We start from the raw sequence: 22,882 nt of genomic DNA, 5'->3' as shown, positions 1-22,882 counted from the left end.
TTTAAATTCGGATCAAAAAGCACAATTACTGTAAATGTTTCAATTCATGGTGTGATATTTGTTAATAGACTAACAGATTCCCCTTTTTTTCCAGGCAATCCAAACTTCTCTGGTAATACAGATAAGCTGCAGAAAGTTAGATGACATTCAGTCTTGCGTGTGTGCGCCGCAAAATGATTTAATTCCTTTCAATATTTTTGAGTAAAAGGTTTTACTGGAACATTGGGCTGAATATTATTGGTGTAGCAATGACTGTCAGTCAGGCAGACATGGACAGTCTGACAAACTTGAAAGGAATCGAGCCTTTAGGTACACTGAAGCTATGATTAGAACCATTCTGGTACATTCCTCTGAAACCAGCCCCGTATTTGAAACCTAGTAAATCTTTGGGAATATTTGTGACCAAATGCTGGACTTTAATGCAACAGCCCCATCACAGAGCACCATCATCATAAAATTCATTCAAAGTCTCTACACAGGTAGTTTCAGTGAAGTGGTTCAGTCAGAAACCTGACTGCAGTTCTCACAAAATGTTATTGGTTTCCTTGAGCACTGCAACTTGCTTCAGAACTAGATTCTCCATAATGCTGGAGATAAAAGGCAGCACAGATACAAGCCTGGAGGCACTGAAAGTGGTAGAGTCAAGGTTTTGTTTCTTTCAAAGAGGCTGGATTTTTGCCATCTTGAAATAGTGGGTGGAGGAATGAGTGGAATTTTCTGGGTATGATGTCTAGTGAACTGATGGATGCTCTGATCTATGATAAGACTCTGTACCGTCCTGTTATCTCTGTGATATACTGATGGTCAGTAAATGAGGATTCATATCTAGACTGATTTTTGACTTTTTCTTTTAAGGGTCGTCTGTCAAATATCATCAACTTGTTACAAAAATTCAAAGTCCCAAGAAGATGAATCCTAATGGCTTTTGTGAACTGATTTTTCCTATACTCCACCAGCAGGTTAAATTTTTACTTATCCAGTGCATAAATATGGTTCCCAGGCAAACAATTTTCTTTGTTCCTTTTTGGTTTTAAGGTAGGATGGACTGCCATGGGAACTGAAACAGAATTAATTATATCAATTTCAGTGATTTACTAGTTTGTATCATCAGATATAGGCTGCGGGTATAAGTCTGCCAGTTGCTTAGTTTAGGCGACTTTGTCCTCCCATTCCACCATGTGCATGTAACTCTTTTCATAATCCCTTTACTCTGGAAACAGCAGCAACTCTGGACAGAAACCTATCAAAAAGAAAGATTTTGCAGAAAATATGGACTGTGCAGCAGTGGCTCGGTGGTTAGCACTTCCGCCTTGCAGCTAAAAGATCCCCGGTTTGCGTTCCAGCCTTCCCAGTATCTCTGAGTAGAGTTTGCATGTTCTCCCTGTGCATGTGTGGGTTTTCTCCGGATACTCCGGCTTCCTCCCACATTCTAAAAACATACTGAGGTTAATTGGTGATTCTAAATTGTCTGTAGGTGTGACTGTGAGTGTGATTGTTTGTCTCTATGTGTAGCCTTGTGACAGACTGGTGACCTGTCCAGGGTGTCCCCTGCCTTCACCCTAAGTCAGCTGGGATAGACTCCAGCCCCCCATGACCCTAATGAGGATTAAGCGGAGTATAGATCATGGATGGATGGATGCATGGATTGTGCAGTAAGGCAGCTCTTCTAAAGGTTTTTCTCGACTACGGAAAGGATTCTTCTGTCATCTAACACACGTTTTTTATGTGGTCCTCCAGGTCTTTTGGTGTTGCTGAGCTCACCAGTGCTTTTTTTTCTTTTTAAGGATTTACAAAACAGTTGATTTAACCACACCTAATGTTTTTTCGATCTCTCTGAAGGATTTGTTTTGATTTTTCAACCTAATGATGGCTTGTTTCACTGATAGTGACAGCTCTTTGGACTTCATATTGAGAGTTGACCTCACCAGATTTAAAACATAAATACCAAACTTAAAATGACCTTTTATCTGCTCCTTGTAAATGGAATAATGAGGGAATAACACACACCTGACCATGGAACAGCTAAGCATCCAATTGTCCAGTTACTGTTGATCCCTTAAAAAGGTGGAGGACACATAAAATGTGTTGCAATTCCTAATCCGTTCACCTGATTTGGATGTAAAAACCCTCAAAGCCGAAAGTCTGCACTTAAAGCACAAATTGATTATTTCATTTCAAATCCATTGTGGCGGTGTATATACTGTAAATTGTGTATGTGTCAAAATATGTATGGACCTGACTGAATATCTAATAAATATAAGAATATAGCATCATGATAATCAATAAACAGCATCAATTTCAAACATTTAGTGGTTGCCATCGAACAAAAAATGGCATGCTACTAAAAAAAATGTAAAAAATTCTAAAGCAGTGACAACAGAACTTTCATTCAGCCAGTCAGCTAACCTTTAAATTAAACTCCATGTCCTGTGTAGCTGAAAGCTTGAAGGAGTAGTCTGGTATCTTTGAAACGGAGCTATATAAAGTAGGAGACACTGGGGTTGGGATCCCTGGGGTCACATGGGACCCAATGCAAATCTTGCATTAGGGGGCAATGACAAATTTGCTGCAAGCCTGAGTGGGCAGTCAAAAATAATCTGCAGGTCTCAGGATTTACTGCAACCAGAAGGATGGAGTCAATAACAGCAAAGCAAGGCAAATCTGACATGTTTTCCCAGTTGACACTGACAAAGATGGAAAAGAAGCAGACAAATGTGCAAAGGGTTGATATACAACTGACTCTATTTCTACACAAATTAAACAATATTTGTTCAACCAGGGTATGAAATGTGTGTGCTACAGGCCCTAGAATAATGACTTCTTATGCACGTCATAATTTTGTATTATTATTACAGACAAGTATGCAACACTTTAGCAACAAAACACAGAAAAATACCGTCTCCCCTTTGGAGCAGCAGAAAACACGAAATCAATGGAACCCTATATTGTGCAGGTGTAAATGGTCAGGATGTGTGCAGTTGTGGATAGGAGGGAACACAGATGTGTTGGAAGCAGTATTGGTGATCTGGACTAGGCCTCAGCAGGATTAAGAAAACAGTCTTGCACAGGGCTCAGGTATGATGTGCTTATCCATAGTCAGTGTTTTATCTGCTATAGTCTAGACTACACACTAAGCTCACTAATAGTCACACAAATAGAGTGTAACTGATATTGACTGACATTGTGTTTTTGTTAAAACTTTTTTTAGGTGGCCAAAATGTATTATTTATTGCTGACTTCAATCCATTGTAGGGGATTCACTATGGACAAGTTAATTAAAAAGTTTGGAGTCACTTAGAAATGTCCTTATTTTTGAAAGAAAAGCTTTTTTCAGTGAAGATAACATTAAATTAATCAGAAATACAGACTAGACATTGTTAATGTGGTAAATGACTATTCTATCGAACGAACGTTCTATGGAACGGTAGTGCGCTTCATGAAGTCCCACTTCAAAGAAACCAAACTATCCTTTTAAGTTGTACATTTTGAGTCAAATGAATGGAAACTTGCTGCTTTAAGCCCTTTAACCTTCCCTTCAGATAATTCCTGACACATCCAGATTTATAACTGTGTCACTGTGAACAGAAATAAAAGACTCAAAAACTACTCGAGAAAATCAAAACGCTAACATTATAGAGCTCCATCTCCATCAAGTGTGTAAAATTACTTTTAGTCTTGTTTGCACTTCGTCAGCAATGTCACTGCTTTTGGGGAAAATTCTCCTCACAGTGGGCTTAGCACGCTTTAGGCAAATTTTCATTTCATTTCATTTTTGAAAATCTTACTGTGTGCTCACTAAGTAGAGTAAATTGATGTTGAAATGAAGAAAAGCTGGCTTTTAGATTTTGCAGTAAATCATGTTGATACTTCTAAAATGAATACATGAATGAAATCAGTTCAGTGATTAAATCGAGAGCAAAGTCTTTATTGGTTAAATAAAGCTTTTAAAAAATTGCAGCTGTTGTCATGACTGAAAACAAAGAAGGGCTTTAAAGGGACGTGGGCCACTGCGGGAACATGCACTCACTTGTTATCAGTCTGATTTGAGCCTGGAGTGGTTAAAAAAATGGGACGGCCGAATATAAGATCCAACAGAGAAACGAGGCTTCAGTCAGCCATAGTAGATGGCTGAAGCCCATTCCCTGGTAAATGGTTCCACTCCTTAGATAATGAAAATATCTGCCAGGTGAGATGTCAGTGTGTTGAAGAGAGAGAAGGAGAGAGGGTCACTGATGAGAAACAAGGCCATAAGAGTAGAGAAGAATGAAATGGAGTGTGAGTGCAAGAGAGTTAGAGAATAAAGTGTTCAACCTGTAAGAGAAAGTGAGAAATAGGTGGACGAGTAGATAACAGGAAAAAGAGACAAGGTGGAAAAAGACAGATAGTCCATGAATTGATTTCCTCGGGGCCTTGCCCTAGCTGATTACGCTCCTCCCTGGATGCAGCAGTGTTAAGGCGATTAAGATTACAAATTGTCAGTTTAATTCCAGCACACGGCGTAATTGTTGGGATACTACTCTCCTCTCAGTAGCCATAAATCTGCTTCACTCTCCTTAAAGAGCAGTAATTGCGAAAGCGAGTGCAGCGAGCGGCCACACTGCCTGTCCAGCTGATGACTGAGGTTAATCACAAAACATTAAACACCTTGTCAGCATTGCCTGAATACACTACCAGTCAAAAAGAAAAAAAAATGAAAAGAACGTCATAGTTTAGTATGTTGTCCAAAATGTCGCGAAAATGTCATATTTTAGTACGTCATTCAAAATATCACAAAAATGTCATAGTTTAGTACATTACCAGTCAAAAGTTTGGACACACCTTCTCATTTAATGGTTTTTCTTCCAGTCCCTGTCATCTGACACAGCACTCCATCACTCTCCTTCTTGGTCAAAAAGCCTTACAAAGTCTGGGGGTGTGTTTGGGGTCATTGTCCTGTTGAAAACTAAATGATGGTCCAACTAAACTCAAACCGGATGGAATGGCAGTTGCTGCAGGATGCCGGTTCAGTGTGCCTTCAATTTTGAATAAATCCCCAACAGTGTCACCAGCAAAGCACCCCCACATCATCACACCTCCGCCTCCATGCTTCACATTAGGAACCATGCATGTAGAGACCATCCGTTTGCCTTTTCTGTGTCACACAAAGACACAGCAGTTGGAAACAAAGATCTCAGATTTGGACTCATCAGATTAAATCACAGATTTCTGCTGGTCTAATGTCCATTCCTTGTGTTTCTTGGGTGATGGACTGTCATTTCTCTTCACTTAGCTGATTGGTTCTTGCCATACTATAGATTCTAACAGTTGTCAAATAGGGCTGTCAACTGTGTACCAACCTGACTTCTGCACAACACAACTGATGGTCCCAACCATCAGATGGACCCATTAAGGAGACAAGAAATTCCACAAATTAACCTTGACAAGGCACACCTGTGAAGTGAAAACCCTTTCAGGAGACGACCTCATGAAGCTCATCAAGAGAATGCCAAGGGTTTGCGAAGCTGTCATCAAAGCAAAGGGCGGCTATTTTGAGGAATCTAAAATATGAAACATGTTTACAGTTATTTTACAATCGTTTGTTTGCTATATAATTCCATATATCTTGCTTCATAGTTTTGATGTCTTCAGTGAGAATCTACAATGTAGAAAGCAGTAAAAAATAAAGAAAAAACACTGAATGAGAAGGTGTGTCCAGATTTTTTGACTGGTAGTGTATGTGCTGCAAAACAGTCCAACGGCACATTATCAGATGAGGACAGCGTTTTCTGGCACCGAGAAAGAGGGTTCCGAGAAATCCAAGGTGTTGAAAAAACTGAGTGACACATGAGGAGAAAATTTCAAAGAAATCGCCAGGCCACTCCTCACTTTCCCACCTCTAATTATCTTCAGAAGCAAACTCGTTTGTTGTGCAACTGCAGGCAAAAAATCTTGATGTCACCCTCTGCTGCACCTCTGGACCGCTCTCCTTCTGCAATTACAGATAACCATTCACCTTCCAATAACAAGCAGGGATAGGGATTCTTAAAGTTCCCTTTACATTTGGTAATAGCTTAGCTAAAGGCAGTGACAGTTCCCACTTAGATAATGAGGCCAGAATGACAGCATAAAAGCACTTAAATACTGACTAATCTGAAATTAAAATCCCCCTCAGCCACACTTGAGACAAGCTGTGGGAGAAGGTCTTTAGCCATGCGATGCACAGAGCACCAAATGTAGCGAATATTTCAGCCCCTCCTGGAAAGTGGATTCCCTTCAGCCTTGAATCACAGTGATGCCTTCAGAGAAGAGTATTAATGAGTTATGGTGACAGTTGCACAGACCATTAGGTTGCTGAATGCAGACGCCCTCAGTGAATCAGGTTTGTGGCTCTGCTGCCTACACACATTCAGTACAGTACGGCAGCGCTGCTTTCACTCAGTCTCTCTCTTTCAGTGTGACACACATACACTCACAAATCCACCATAAAAACAGGATGTCATGAAGCCCCCCGTCTCTGCGTCGCCGGGGGCTGTTTAGCCCAATAGCGCTCTAATCATCTCCTACGCAGCAGGTAATGTCAGAAAGCATCTGAGAGTAAGCTTATTCCAACAGAACTGTTTACTGAGGGAATTACAGAAGAGGACAGCGGGAAGATAATCTTTCCCCCAAAGCTTCGCCTCTGAGCACTGACACAAAAATAAAGGAGCCACGTGAACATGGCTGTCAAAAGTGTGATCTAACGGGTGATCTGTTTTTTATTCTATTTATTATTTACTTTCTGGAGAGAGTGTGACGAGTGGTCGCAGCAGTCCAGAGCACTGGCGGGATATCAAAGCCTGCCTTCAAGTTGCAGATTAGCGCATGTTAGCCAGGACGGTTTGAACTGCGCTTTGACCGTGATAGGCAAGAATGAAAGAGACTGATGGCTGAAATGAAAGTGCAGCATTTCGTTCTGTATGTGCGTCCTCTCGGTGTCAGTCAAAGTAGCCACTGCTGCTCAGGGTTTACTTAGATCTCAAGCGACTAACTCTATGTGACTGCCAAATAACCTCAGCTGTATGGGCAGCTCTGTCTGAATCACTTATTCAACCAAAGGGAAAACTCTGCAATCCCTAACCACATTGACTCAGACCTATTGTGGAGAAATAAAGCCTGAGCTGAATGGCATTGTAATGATAGCAATGCATACAGAGCTCAGCCTTCAGAAAGCAGCGCTTATGGTATTTAGAGACAGAGATGATAGATGGATGGAGGATGAAACATGGCTCTCTGTGTCTCTCCATTGCTATTACCAGGGCCAAGCTGAAACTCATCTGTCTGCCATAGAAGCTGGTGGCTGACCTTGCCTCTGCCCCCAAGTTATGCTTTCAGAATATCAGCAGTAGGGGAGGAGGGGGGAGGGAAAAAAATGATGAACCCCTTTTTACAAGGACATTTCTAGATAGATGTATTTTTAACTCCCTGCAGGCTGGAGAGGGGTGTTGGATGGATGGGGGTGGGTTTTGGGGGGTGTTGAGGCTGGCTATGATATTAGGCCTGACTGAAGACACGCTGGTCCCCGGGGGCTCGATTGCAGATGACAAGGTTACACGACTTAGAGTCAACCTCTGCTACCTCCACTTAATCACTGTCTCTTGTGTCCTCGTCCCTCCAGACCGGTCCCCCCTCTCCATCCCTGTTCCACCTGCCCTGCTGAGAAGAACGCTTCTGGTCAGATCACGGTAACCCCTTCTTGGGTTCCTAAAGCCTTTTTATCACCTGCCTTCCCACCTAATTCACTGTCTCACATCCGTCCTGCCGCTCTGTCCCCGCACATTCACACGTACTTTCGCACCTTAACCTTTCTCCCTCTACCTATAATGAGTGTAAGTGACTGCAAGTGGTGAGAGCTCCCCACAATAACATACAGTAAGTAGGAGGTAATTATCGTCAGTATGGACCTCTGAAGGAGTGCAGTCATGCGGAGGTGTGGATGGAAAAGGGACGGAGGAGGGAGGGATTTATTTTTAAACCCTGTGATGTCAAAAAGAAGCCAGTACTTCGATGAGACAGCACGATCCTGCTTTTCATCAAGCACTTACGTCCTCTCAGGACCCTCTCAAACTATATATTCATCTCAGGAGGGAGCCATTGTTCTCAAAAAAACAGTCCTTCCACGTCCTCTCATTTGGTCTTTAACAGAAAGGCATCTACTGTACATTTTCCTCTGAGTAATACCATCCAAACATGTTAGGTTTTCATTATTGGATATCGAGTTTTTCTGTGCAGTGTGTCATCATGCTTGGTTAAAGGCTCCAGCATAACATGGAATTGGAAGTAAAGCTGCTCTGAAGGCAGACATCATAAACTACTGTTCTACAGGTGTGAGTTATCATGTTTTCCATGAAAACTCACTTTTATTCATGTGCTGACATAACTGCACAAGGGTTTTCTAATCATCAATTAGCCTTTTAACACAATTAGCAATGTAACATTAGAACACGAGTAATGGTTGCTGGAAATGAGCCTCCGTATCCCCATGTAGATATTCCATTAAAAATCAGCTGTTTCCAGCTAGAATAGTCATCTACCACATTAACAATGTCTGGATTGTATTTCTGATTAATTTAACGTTATCTTCATTGAAAAAAATGTTTTTCTTTCAAAAATAAGGACATTTCTAAGTGACCCCAAGCTTTTGAACGGTAGTGTATACTGTAAGTACAACAGATATTAGTTGACTGCAAATTGCAAAATTAGGTGGAGTGTCCGTTTTCGACTGTGACAATGATGAGCGTGGTGTTTGTGTTACAGGTGAGAAGCCATTCCAGTGTCAATTTAGCGAGCTGCACTTCACTAACAGCAGTAATCGAAAGAAGCACTCACAGGTCCAAACGGCCTCAAAGCCCTACAACTGCAGAACACTGGGCTGCACTAAGTCTTACACACATCCCAGCTCCCTGCGCAAACACATGAAGGTTCACGTAAAGTCCTCACCTACCTCTGAACCTCAGGACCTGTATGACTCCATCTCTCATCAACTCCAGTCTCCTCATCAAGCTGACATTTCCCCCAAACTTTTGAACAGTAGTGTATGCTTTCTATGCAGTTAGGTTAGTAGAAAATTTCAGCGCAAAAGATTATCAGACACAACTCCTGCAATGACACCGGATTCAGTTAATTCAGGCTGCCACGATCTTGTAGCCTTAAAGGTTCATGCTGTCCTGTGAAAACTACATGTTGAAAACATTTTTTTAAAATAAGAAAAAAAACATTTTTAATAGACAAGAAAAGGAGAAACAGAAAATCTGTTGATACACATCAAGAAAACATGTCAATCAAACTATAACACAAAGTTCAATTTGGATTTTCATCACTTAAATGAGAAAATAAACAAATATATTATTAAGCATGCTCTTATTCATGGATTCTAAGCCTTAGTATTTAAGTTAGTTGGGGAAGGTTTTGTTATATTTCATTTTGTAGGATCTAAACCTCAATATTTAAACTTGTTGGGCATACTTCCATCCATCCATCCATCCATCCATCCATCCATTATCGATGCACCACTTAATCCTTATTAGAGTCGTGGGGGACTGGAGTCTATTCCAGCTGACTTAGGGTGAAGGCAGGGGACACCCAGGACAGGTTTCCAGTCTATCACAGGGCTACATATACAGACAAACAATCACACTTGCATTCACACCTACAGACAATTTAGAATCATCAGTTAACCTCAGCATGTTTATCGACTGTAGGAGGAAACCTGCGCATGCACAGGGAGAACATGCAAACTCCATGCAGAAAGATCCTGGGAAGGTGGGGATACAAACTGGGGATCTTCTAGCTGCAAGGCGAAAGTACTAACCACCAAGCCACTGTGCAGTGTTGGGCGTACTTGTAACATTAATATTATTTCTGTCTTGGAAAGCAGTTTGGCTCAATGTCTGTTGTTTTAAATGTGTTATATAAACAACGGTTACTTCATTTTTTTTATTTATTTATTTTTTAGTTAAAATAATACATGTCATTTGGTTCGTGAATCCTTTCCAGCTTCAAAGGAGGCCACAACGGAAGGTTTAGAGAACTAAAGCCTGCTGTTCTTCCAGAATTCCAAATCACAAGGGCACACATTTATGTTGATGCATGTTTGTCAGTTTTCTAGTTTTGCATTCAATTCTTCAAAACATTTGCATAACAGAACTTGTAGATGCTGAACTGACTCGACCAGCTTCGGCATCTGCCTCCTCTCAGGGAAAACATGTAAATATAAATGTAAAAGGTTCTTATTTAAATTCCTTATACAATATAATGTTGTCATGTTAGTGCCAGTAGTGTCATTTAGCAGGAAGTGATTGTCATAATTGAAGGAGAGTCACTAATTAAACATGTGTACGTAAACATAGACTGTCATTAACATTTACTGCCTCAGTGTTTTATCTCTCTCACACATATTTTCTCACTTTGTCTTCATTCTCTCACTGCTTTAATCAGCCTCTATTCTTTGTGTCTCTTTTCCATGTTCATCCACTTCTCATTTTTGCCCATTTTCCATTAAAGGATTAATTTTGCATTACAGGGTATATCCAGTGCTGCCCATGGTCCCTCCTGAAAGTTCCTAATGTAACCTATTTCTACTGGATCTATTTATCTTTATCCAATCTGTTGCCATTACAAGAAGCTAACTTGCCAGAACCTGTACTACCTTTCTCTCTGAGTTTTACACAAAAGGTTTCCAAGGACATGGGTCTGAATAATGTCCAATAAATGCCTTATTATTAAAACATACTGGAAATCTTACAGCATCTATCAGTGACAATGAAAGGAAGATTGCGGTTTCTACCATACATCTGAAAAGTCAATAGTAAATCAGAGAGTACACCATAATTACCAGGACATAATTATCAGGACAGATCATTCACGGTGTTTTTTTTTTCTATCATTGAAGTTTAATTCACAGCACAAAAAAACAACAACACAATAACACATCAGGAAATATAAATGTTTTACTCCTGTTCAATTACATCATTATAAATAGCAAAGTTTTTGGTTTCAGATCAGATTTCTGTGGCAGCTTTTGGTTTGTTTCTGTGTGTATTAGGAGTTCTGTTACGTCTCAAATAGATGCAAATGAATATAGTAAAGGAAATTTAAAGACAAGTATGGACAGGCTGTTTTTACAACTTGCTACTGTCCGATTTACAGTGGTGGAAAGTAACAAAACATATTTACTAACGTACTCTACTTTACTTAGCTATTTAAATTTTATGCTATTTTATATATCCACTCCATTACATTACAGAGGGAAATGTTGTACTTTCTACTTCACTACATTTATCTGAGAGCTTAAGTTAATTTGAGGATGAAGATTTTGCACAACTGATGATATACCAAGCTTCTGAAATACAACATAATGTTAAAGGTTAAACCTGTGATTTCCAAACTTTATGGGGACTGACATCCTGTAAAAAAAAAATTAATAAAAAAATTAAATAAAACAAGCACTGTTGTGTCAGGCTCACTTTTCAGATATCAAAATTGTTGCGGGCTCCACCAAGTAGTGATTCTAAACTTCCCCCATGGTTTAATTACTGCGCCAATGAAGATGTGACGATCGGCGTATGTTTGTACGTATCGTATCTGTTTTTCTGTCTGTGTGCAACTTCACTCAAAAACAGACCAACGGATTTGGATGAAATTTTCAGAAATCACACAAGGACCACCTGATTAGATTTTGGCAGTGAGGCGGCTTGTAGTCTGGATCCACAGATTTGTTCAAGATTTCTGTATCACTGCGAGATTGCAGCACGGCGTCACTGTAACTATGACAACTAGTGAATGCTATGTCAGCTGCCTGCTGACGATCACATGATTGCGATCCTACTACAAATCCACCGCTGCGGATTTATCCATCAGAAATGATACACAGAACAACTAATCAAATTGTGGGGATGTTTCTGAGTCCCATCAATTCCTGCCGCCCGCTACACATTTAGGTCACGCGATTCGATATTAACTAGTTTAAACCTGCAGCAGCTACAACAGTAACATGCTGCTGATACACTGATGCCTCAGTGTTGACATAATAATAATAATAATAATAATAATAATAATAATAATAATAATAATAATAATAATGTATCAATCAGAGAGATCAAAACAATATTTTTACTGTCATACTTCAACTGCATTTTGCTGTAAATACTTTTGTACTTTTACTTAATCAGGATTTTTCATGCAGGACCAATTGTATTGGAGTACACTTAGATTGTTTTGGTTTCTTTACATAAGCAACAAGCATTAAATTGAAAGTGTGTCTGCACATGTGCTCCGGCACTAGTGGAAACCAGGGCTGTCTCTTAATCTGTTCTTCAAGGTTTTTTGAATAAAAACAAATTTAAAAAGTACATCTGAATACCTCTTCCACCTGTGGTTATGTTTTAAATGTTTCAATTAAAATTTCAGAAGCTTCATAGATAGCAAAGACCTTAGCAATGAAGAAATTTGTTGCTAGGAGACATATTGTGTTCTCCGCATAAAAGCTCAGTTTTGTGGTATAACCTACTGAAGTGTTAATCATTTAGATTTTAACTAGTTTAACACTATGTAGAGCTGGAACAATCAAGTTCTGTGCAATTCTATCTTTATTCTCATGGGCGGTAGTCTGTGGTAATGTTGCACAGGGCAGATGTTTATGTCCTCAGTAAACTGTAAAACAATACAAAGGAAATACAAATTTACTCTTAAAATACAGTTACAACAAATGACTTAGAGAATACTACAGCAAGCATGGCTGCATAAATACGGATACAATAAATCAAATAAGTCTACATAGACATCCTCAAAATACTCTTCTGCTGTTCTAACAATTAAATGATATTAACAAATGGTACAAATATCTGATACAATCAAATAAACTTGAAGATTATGTTTCCTGCAGAGCACCGTAGAACATACAGATCAGGCTTGAGGGACAGCTTCAAAATGGATGATTCAAACCTGATAACTTTATTAAGCACCTGCACTTTACACAAACAAGACCAATAGATGGCGCTTCATTCACTTAACCACATAAGGGCTTACCCTCTGTTTATGTGTAGGAGAGGCAGAACAGACGCCATACTGCTATCTTGCAATGATACAGAAATCTTTAGCAAACCCATGGACTATAAGCTGCATCACTGCCAAAATCTAATCAGTTGGTCCTTGTGTCATTTCTGACCTTCCCTGAAAATTTATTCCAAATCCGTTTGTCCGTTTTTGAACAATGTTGACCATCACATAACTCCACCATTCCTTGGCGGAGTAATAATCTTTACCAATCTGAACCACACAGGTGCAGCATTTGGACAAAAACATTGCAAATACAGAAAACACAACCGAGTACAAAAAAAAAAAAACTGTGATTGAAGTTGACTAACCAGTAGCAGTGACAGAGAACAAAAGATCTAGGCATTCAAATATGAAATTATAATAAGAATGAAATTAAAATCATTGTATCTGTGCAGTATAAATATTGTTCCTCCCATGGAAGAATCTGTGCAGTATCCATCTTATAAAGTAACACTGTCCAATATTGTTTTTCTTTCCAAATCCAGAGCAATCGGTAGAATATCTAGATTTTCCACATAGAGAATAAGCTGCACAATGTCAACACTACTATGTATGTTCCTCATTTATTTTTATGTTTTTATTGACATTCCATGTGCTTTTGCACAATCTTACCCTGTCTTATTCAAAGGCAAAATTAGTAAAAAAAAAAATCATTAATATATTAAGAATAATTACAGTTTGTGAATTTTAGAAACAAATTAATCAACAAAAACGAGAGCAGCTGGAGGTATGATTAAATTAAATACCACAGTGAGTAAAACTGACCTTTCCAAGTTCAGTAAAAGTCCGCATCTGCAGTGTAATCCAGTCATTCGAATGTGTGTGATAACGGATAAAAACTTTTACTGTTCTTCTTCGATGGTAATTAAATAATTTTAATGTTAATCATTGCGTTGTTTGTTAGTTGTAGCCTACAGTTTATTGATCAACTTTAGATTCCAGGCTGTGTAACCTTCCTGACCTTCTGTAATGAAATGTAGCCACGGACTCATTTTCAGCCCTGGAGTTTCATGCCTCAGACCAGCCCACATAAGAGCACGACCTATTATTATTATTATTATTATTATTATTATTATTATTATTATTATTATTATTATTATTATTATTATTATTATTATTATTATTATTATTATTATTATTATTATTATTATTATTATTATTATTATTATTAAAATCATGTAATTATAACCTTACATGTTAAGTCGTCAATAGCACACTGTTCTGTAAAGCTTGTATTTCAGTATATTTTTCTAAAATATTTCCAATTCAGTGCAGGTAAGGGCTGCTTCACAATGTGGATTTATTTCAAAAAGAGTGCACATCTCCAACATTATTCTTTACAACAATATCAAAATGTATATTCTGTTCAAATAAGTGTTCACAGATATCCAAACCTAAAACATGAAATAAAAGAATAAATAAAAATATGTGATACTAAATTTTTTTTTAAATAAAATAAAAAATGTTACACTTTCTATGAACACTATCATTTCTTTTTCCTCTGCAAGGAAACAGTTCCATCACAACTTAGATTTCACAAATATGAGGACATCAGCTAAAGGGCAAATCTCCAACACTATTCTTTACAACATCAGAATGTATGTGTGTGTATCCTGTGACTGAGGGCGAGCAAAGTAATGAAAACCATCAACTGACTCGTCTTCATCTGTCTCATTCCTAACTTGTGGTTCAGGATTCTGCTGCTGTAATCAGTCCTTGAAGAGACTCTGCTCTCCCTTTTATACTTCCTCCAGTTTCCCTAGACCCACCTGCACCTGTATCACAATAAAAAATAATAATCCGTACACGCATTTTGACTTAACCAATTAAGATATTTTCAATGGCAAAATTTGAAGGCTTATTTCATATTACCTTCATTCAATTGCGGGTTTTGTATATTTACTATCTTACTTTTAATGATTAAAAAATAAAATGGGTCTGCTATTTTTTGGGCATAGAAAGTGGTTATATTGGAATTAATGCTTACTTGTTTACACACTCTGTTACAACAGCTCACCTGTTCCTCTACTGACAGCAGCAATCCCCTCATCACTACTGGCTCTGCTTCTGACACTAAATCACATTTTAAAAATGCTCATAATTCTCAGCACTAATCTCCCCTTTTTATAAAGCCTTCTGATCAGTTCAGGTCAGTTTCATTAATGTAGTGCAGAATCATGTAGCATCTCAGGGCACTTTTCATGCAGAGCAGGTCTACATTATACTCTTCATTATATTAATTCTAATAATATTCACTCAATGATCAATCCTACCTGCCCACTCTGGACTTGTGGGCTCATGGCTGCTGCTTGGTGTTGGATTTCTTCTGACTTTGAGGGGCTACAAGACAAAGTTTCCCAGTTATGTGGTCGCACCATACTATTATTTAAATTATATAATGTTATGTTATTTGTCACAATGCCACACAGTTCATTGACTTGATAATTAATTAACTTGAACGGTGGTTTGCAGGCAAAGTTCATCTTGTCGTACCGTTTCATCGTCCTCATTTGTTCATCGTTTCAAACCGCGAGCACGTTTCAGTGAAAAAGTCTACAATTTCAGCACATTTGTCTGCGCCGCCTCTCTCTCTCTCTCTCTCTCTCTCTCCCGTTGCTTAATAAAACATTTCCATGACATGTTAAAAAATCTGTTCGAAACAAGGACACAGGCACTGAATAATTAATTATGAACGCACATTTTTGCATTCAACTGAATTTTTTTTTTTCTCCAAAAAATAAACACAGAACAGTCATAGCTTAGACACAGAAGGGATTTATGGGAATATTCAGACTCATAAAACCCACTAAGTAGTTTTTATTTGTAGATGTGACACATCACCCAACTGTAAAAGACTAATCTGGTTTGCTGACCAGGATGGCGGAAGATAATTGGCAACACTGATGTGTTTTTAGTGTACAAAAATAAACGTTACTGTTTAAGTACGGTAACTTTCTGTCTCTCTTTAAATGCTGCTGTTAACTTGAGACATCCAGTGAATGTTTTCTCTTTTTCCCTTCATTTTTTCAAGTTTTAAAAGATCCTGTTCATGGCATTACAAGCTCAGAGGTCTTTCCTGATCTGAGCTCAGAAATCAGGAGTTATTTTTACTAGTAATTCAGGGGACCTATATAGGTACCTGTACACATGGTTGCATGATCCATCCTTCCATTCATTATCTATACTGTACGTCGCTTATTCCTCATTAGGGACGTGGCGGGATGGAGTCTATCCCAGCTGACTTACGGTACGTGTCCACCTGATCCGTCAATTTCCTGCATCCCATTCATTGTCTATGTGAAACGCACCGTGTTGCATGCTGGTTCCATTGTGGTGTGTTTCAAGCTGCGTCGGTGCGTCTCCCTGGAGCTCATTTGCATAAAGTAGACTCAACTTCTACTTTATGCTAATTCGATGCAGAGTGCAGAGGTCCGACGCATTGCAAAACTTTCGTCAAATATCTAAACTAGCCATCGTTGAACTAAAATGAAAACAGATTCATCGACTGCATGTTATTTCTTGCCTCAGATGCTTTTAGAGATGCATTTCGCAGAAATTTTTTCGAAATAAAAGAGAAAGTTTGCAGTTGACCCGCCATGTTGGTCCGACTCATCTGCCGGACTAAAGCACTGTCATGTGACCATGTAGTGGCCCCCTAGTGGCCACCCGCCAAGTGGGCAAATTTCCAACGTGGCGCATTTACATGCAGGAAAAACGGATCAGGTGGACACGTAGCATTAGGGTGAAGGCAGGGGACACCCTGGACAGGTCACCAGTCTGTCAGAGGGCTACATATACAGACAAATAATCACACTCACACTTAGGGACAATTTAGAGTTACCAATTAACCTCAGCATGTTTTGGGACTGTGGGAGGAAGCCGGAGAAAACCCACACATGCACAGGGAGAACATGTAAACTCCATGCAGAAAGATCCTGGGAAGGTCGGAGCGCAAACCAGGGATCTTCTAGCTGCAAGGTAAAAGTGCTAACCACCAAGCCACCGTGCATCCCTGGTCACATGATAAAAAATACAAAATAAATCTAATTTGTAAACATTATTTGATGCATTGGGTTAATATAACAATGCTGGTAATTGCATCAAAAACATTAAAACTCAAATGTCTGTGCTACTGAATTCAAGTTAAAGTAACGTAATGAAATTGGCTTGATGATTTTATTTTTTTTAACCTTGAGTTCAAGATTTCAAGTCCTCTCCACTATCCTGCCATGCCTGGACAATTTGGAACAGTTAAGATTGATAATTAAAAATACGTGCTAATTCTCCTAATTTAATGTAGTTAGTTGAACATAATTTAATTACAAATTGTCATAGCTCAAAAAGAATGATGCAAACTGCTGTGTTAATTTGTTTTTGTTGAGGCCAAACATTATTAAGTGAATTATTCAGTAAAACAAATTTAAATTACTGCTGCCAACTAATACAAAAAAGAATGTACTCACTTCTTGTTCCAGTTGATCAATTAGGCTGGTGAGTAGATGCCCCTCCTTCCCCAGCTCTGGTGTGGTCACAATAAAGTCGACATCATGACCAAACTCTTTCCCCCTGTAGAGAAAGACATAGCACGGTTACACGCTCGCTGAGTCCTGGGAATAATGAAACGAATGATCTTTTAGTCACCGTCTTTAACTGATGAAGGGGAAGGTGGCAGACGGAGCTATTAAAAGCACAGGCCGAGCTAATGGCATTGATTTTTTTCATTATTCAAACAAGTCATTTGTCCTAAGCTGTTAAGTGTAAAAGCTCCCTTTTTGTTGCCTCAGCTGTCAGAGCTTTAACTTTTATGAGAATCATCATTTTCTACTTGGATTGGTGTCATAAAGCAGATCCATATGGAGCCTGACTGGACTTACACAATGCATTTCCTCTGTCAGCACAACTGCAGGCAAGGGGTGTTTCACTGCTGTAAGTGATTATCAAGTGATTATCTGGCAGGAACAGATACAAGGAAAAGCTCAGCAGATAACCACTGCATGGGCAAAAGGTATGCGCCCAAACGGCATATCCAAGCTTCTGTCTGGCATCAGCATGCTGAATCATTTACAATAGTTTTAGATCACCACTGTTATGCAGCGTACAATTAATTCACTTCTATTTATTTATCTTTTTCATACACAGTGAATTAATATCACTTAGTTCATGATTTCAGATTTAAGATATGTTTTACAATCAGTAATCTGATGTTGGGTCGGCTTGTATCATGAAGCAGAGTAAAATGTAAATTTGTGTCATTTGTTAATCAAAATCATATTTTGACTGTCAAGTATGTTTCAGTCTGTGTGAATTTGCCACACCCAACCACCTGGCTACCTGACTAAACTGTCATACTGTGTATAAATTTAACCTCTAGCTACAAGTTAACATGCTGACTCATGTCTAGTTTGCCTACAGTAGTTCCAAACAGTATTAGCACAACACTGTGCTTATATAGTATGTTAACTGTCATGGTTTGTGCCAAGGAGAGAAGTGCACAAATACAGATAGAACCCAGCGGGCTATAACAGTTTCTCTGCCTTATTTTAAGATGCAAAAATAGTCTTCAAAGCTGATTTGCAGATGAGCAAGCAAGCAGGTAATAGGAGCAAAACAGCAATCAGCGGCAGGAATTGATGAGACTCGGAAACACCTCCACAGTTTAATCAATTGTTCCTTGTATCATTTCCGACGGATCAGTCCCAATAAGTCCGCAGCGGTCAATTTGGAGTAGGATTGCAATCATGTGATCATCAGCAGGCAGCTGACATAGTTTTCAGTTGCTGCCATAGTTACAGTGACGCTGTGCTGCTATCTCATAGTGACACAGAAATTTTTAACAAAGCCGTGGTTCCAGACTATGAACCGCATCACTGCCAAATTGTAATCACTTGGCACCTGTGTCATTTTTGACCTTCCCTGAAAATTTCATCCAAATCCGTTCATCCGTATTTGTACTTTGAAGGTCGTCAGAAGAGTTTATTTGAATGGCTATTACTAAAGTTCACTCTAACGCCACCTGCTGGTAATGCATTCTTTCTACTAGCCATATATCTGTAATGTTCCAACCACTTCAGATTGGTCCGTGTTGTGCCTGATTTGCACATAAACCACAGTTAAACACACCCACGAGAGGCATTTTAGCTCACACCTATATTCACAAAGTAAACAGAGGTAAACTTGTTGACTTATTCACAATTTCCAGTTTCCAATAAAAGTCTCAGTATTTCTAAAAACATATGCATCTACCAGTTAATGAGGACTCACTGGCTCTGTCTGTAGTTGGATGTGCTGATTGGCATTCTAGCAAGATGGCAAGAAAACTGTGGCTTTAGAAAACAAGGCAAACATATGTAACTCAGGTGAATTGGAAACTGTTCCAAAGTGTGAATATGATTGACATATGTGCCTGTGTGTGAGCCATGTGATGGAAGGACCACCTGTCCAAGGTGTAGTCTTTCTTTTCACTCAGTGCATGCCGACACAAGCCTCGGGATGACTCAAAACAGCAGTCAGATGGTATGATGAAAAGAAACAGTGGGTCCCTCTGATTATAGTAACCTCATATGGCAGAGTATTCATCAGTTATGAAAGCAGTGCTGACACAAACACACAGCAAATTGCCAGTGCTGAAGTTGTCCCTCAGATGACAGAAGCTTCCCCCTGCCATGCTGACGTTGGCTGGCGTCTCAGCTTGGGCCTGTTCTGGCGCTATATACCAAAAGGCGAGGCATCATTTCAAACTGATCATTAGCCAGCACCCACTCACTCACACACACACACACACACACATACCTTTTGATAAACAATGGGCAAAAATCCTACAGACGTAAGTGCCAGTGTCACAGCTAACAACACAGCAAAATGACAATGAACGCTGGGGGCGACATGGCTCCAAAGAAGCCTCTGCAGCCGCGAGACTCCATGTTTGATCTCTCCTTGCCGCCACTAACAAATGAGTGACGGCAGCAATGAGTGAGCAATATGAAAGAGATGGTGAGAGGCTGTGAATGTCTTGTGCGAAAAACTTCAAAGGCCACTGTGGCTAATTCAGGGAGCAAGGAAGTATTGGAAAGTAGCTATTAGAGCTCCACAAGGCATGATAATGTTAATGGTTAGCTTTTGTGACAAAGAGCATGTACCCCCATGGCATTAATGAAATGAGTGTCTGGCTTACAGGTTCACTCGCCAGATGCTTCTTAGTCACAGACATCTAATTTGCATTGTGACCTTATATTATTTATCCAGCCCAGTCTCCAGAAAATTACATTCTTATGCAGCTAAACTGCACTCTCTATTTCATTTTAAAGGGAGCCATATTTTCTCCTGGAATATGCACGTTTGTGAATAATCATAAATACAGTGGTGGAAAAAAGTTTTTGGACACCCTTAAAATTTTACACAATCTAAAATATTATCATGAAATATTTGTAGAAAAATCTTTTTTGTGTGTTTCAAAAGGTGTGGCTACATTAGATAGACACAAACAAATACAAATGTTTTGGGGTTTTTTTGGTTATTGTCCACAAGAAAAACTAACAAAACTAAATTCAATATGTCAGTTCTCAACATTGTTGGTATCAAAATCAACAAAAAATGTGTTCAAAACTGAACAAAAAATATATAAACCATCACATCATCAAATTAATATTTAGTAGTCTTGCCATTAGCACGCAGTAGAGTTCTAATCCTGGCTGGCATGTTCCCCACAAGCCCTTCACACTGTTGAGGGATAATCTTGGCCCATTCTTCTTAAATTACTGCTTTTAATTCTTCTAAATTCTTTGGTTTACACTTTGAAGCAGACCTTTTGATAATCCACCACAGATTTTCAATGGGGCTCATGTCTGGAGATTGAATTGGCCAGGGTACTGTGCTCCTGCAGCCAAGTTCTACTGGCCCTGAATGTGTTCAAGGGGCATTATCCTGTTGAAAGATCCAGTTTTGACCTTGACGGAACAGTGCACGTGCAGAAGGGAGCATGTGGGTTTGGAGAATGCCACAATACCTGGCAGAGTTCAATGTGCCATCACAGACAGTGAGATAACCAACACCAGCAGCACTCATGCATCCCCAAAGCATGATACTGCCTCCACCATGCTTGACAGTAGGTACTGTACATGCTGGAGATAATGCTTCTGCTGGCCTTCTGCATACCCTCACATAAGCAGGAAGATAAAGCTGGAAACTGGACTGATCTGACCACAGAATCTTCCTCTAGTACCTGTCTGTCCCGTTCTTGTGTGCTTGGGCCCAACAATGGCAGGCTAATCTCTGTCTCTCATTGATCAGGGTTTCTTGACAGCTTTGTAGGACCTTAAGCCATGATCTAAAAGTCGGCCGGGTACAGTGCAGGTGGAACACTGGACACCAGTTTGGTTTGACCACTGCTGCTGAAGCTCCTGGGATGTCATTCGGCGGTTTTCCCTGCACATGCGGATCAGGATGCAGTTATTTCTTTCTGAAGAAACCCTTGGACGCCCAGATCTTGGATTGTCTTCACAACTGTTGGTTCGTCTGTATTTCTGCAGAGTATATCCAACTACTGAAGGACTGCATCTGCACTTTATGGCTATCTAGCAGCAACTGTACACTTCCTGGCTGAGAATCTGTATCTTCAGGTGTGTTTCCTGTGTTAGGCTCCTTGTTTTAGCCATTTTTGTCTCTGAAGAACTTTTAAATGTGCTGGCTTTATATAGACATGAAGCACGGCAGCAAAAATTGTGTCTTTTAATAAAGGCAGGACCTTCATTAGTGGATCACTGGTACCAAAATAACCCAATATTCAAAATTTCTTATGTATTGTTATAGAACCAATCAATTTCAAGTTTTTAATGGCTTTTTTTGGATTAGTTTAATACTTTGACTGTGACTGTACTAAAAGTAATTGCACTTGATGACCTAAGAGTGATTCTTAATGCAATATTTCACAATGCATGGGGTGTCCAAAAATTTTCTTCTCCCCTGTATGTTTCTAATTGACATACCTTTACAATATATTATCTTATATTATAGCTTTTCAGTGGGCAAGTCATATACCATGTACCAAGTAGCTTTGGTGCCTAATTCACATACTGCATATAAAGATAGGCCAACTCTTCATAGGTTTCCTGAATAGCAGTTACAAAACTCAGCATGGTGACATCTTAGCAGTGGCTGAGTCTCGAAAATAACCAAAAAATGGGTTTAGAGGTGGAGTGGGAGTGGAGCTGTGGTGGGCCAGTCAAGTATGTCTGGGCCATGGCCTGTCCTATGATAATATCCAGCTATCACTCAAAGCAGTCATGCATAATGCATCATTTTAAGCCTTAGCACAATTTAAAAGAGTGAGTTATATAAAAATTCATCCCCTGTAAAGTTGTATTTTGGTGAATTTCTAATATGACTACCACACTCACTGTATTACTCAAACAGCAAATAATCATAACACCTTTAAGGAAAGAAAAAAACAGAGCAGTTGGTGATCTTCTGTCCACTTGTGGATTTATTGTATACTGTAGAAGGAGTCGGCTCCAACAAACTGAACTGCTCTGATGATCAGCTGAAGTAAAAACAAAGCGTTAACCTAAATATTTTTTACCCTTCTAAACACCCAATAGGTTATAGGTCCCAAAGTATGATTATCACCTGATTGTCACCTACTGTCATGAGCTGCATCACTACATTGTGTGTGATCATCTTTACAGGCTTTTGCTTACATTTGAACCCCATACAGTCTTTGTTTTCGGTACATCTTGTGATTTGAACATTGAAGTTAGCAAAATAACTCCAATCAAGTGCAGTGATGTGTGGAGGGCTCCCACAACCTTCTTATTGA

General features: G+C 39.3%; 1 protein-coding gene across 1 annotated transcript in view; it reads right to left on the bottom strand.

Moving 5' to 3' along the window:
- The window catches only part of dntt (deoxynucleotidyltransferase, terminal), a 120,855-nt gene that overhangs the window by 49,175 nt on the left and 48,798 nt on the right, over positions 1–22,882 (bottom strand). Inside the window, exon 8 of the mRNA XM_055018782.1 lies at positions 17,535–17,637. Within this exon, the coding sequence (XP_054874757.1) occupies positions 17,535–17,637 (103 nt within the window). The remainder of the gene's footprint in view (positions 1–17,534; positions 17,638–22,882) is intronic.

The sequence above is a fragment of the Amphiprion ocellaris genome, chromosome 16 (genome assembly GCF_022539595.1).
Source record: "Amphiprion ocellaris isolate individual 3 ecotype Okinawa chromosome 16, ASM2253959v1, whole genome shotgun sequence".
NCBI classification, from domain to species: domain Eukaryota; kingdom Metazoa; phylum Chordata; class Actinopteri; family Pomacentridae; genus Amphiprion; species Amphiprion ocellaris.
Note: the sequence above shows the minus strand (reverse complement) of the source record. Positions and strands in the feature narration are given on the sequence as shown.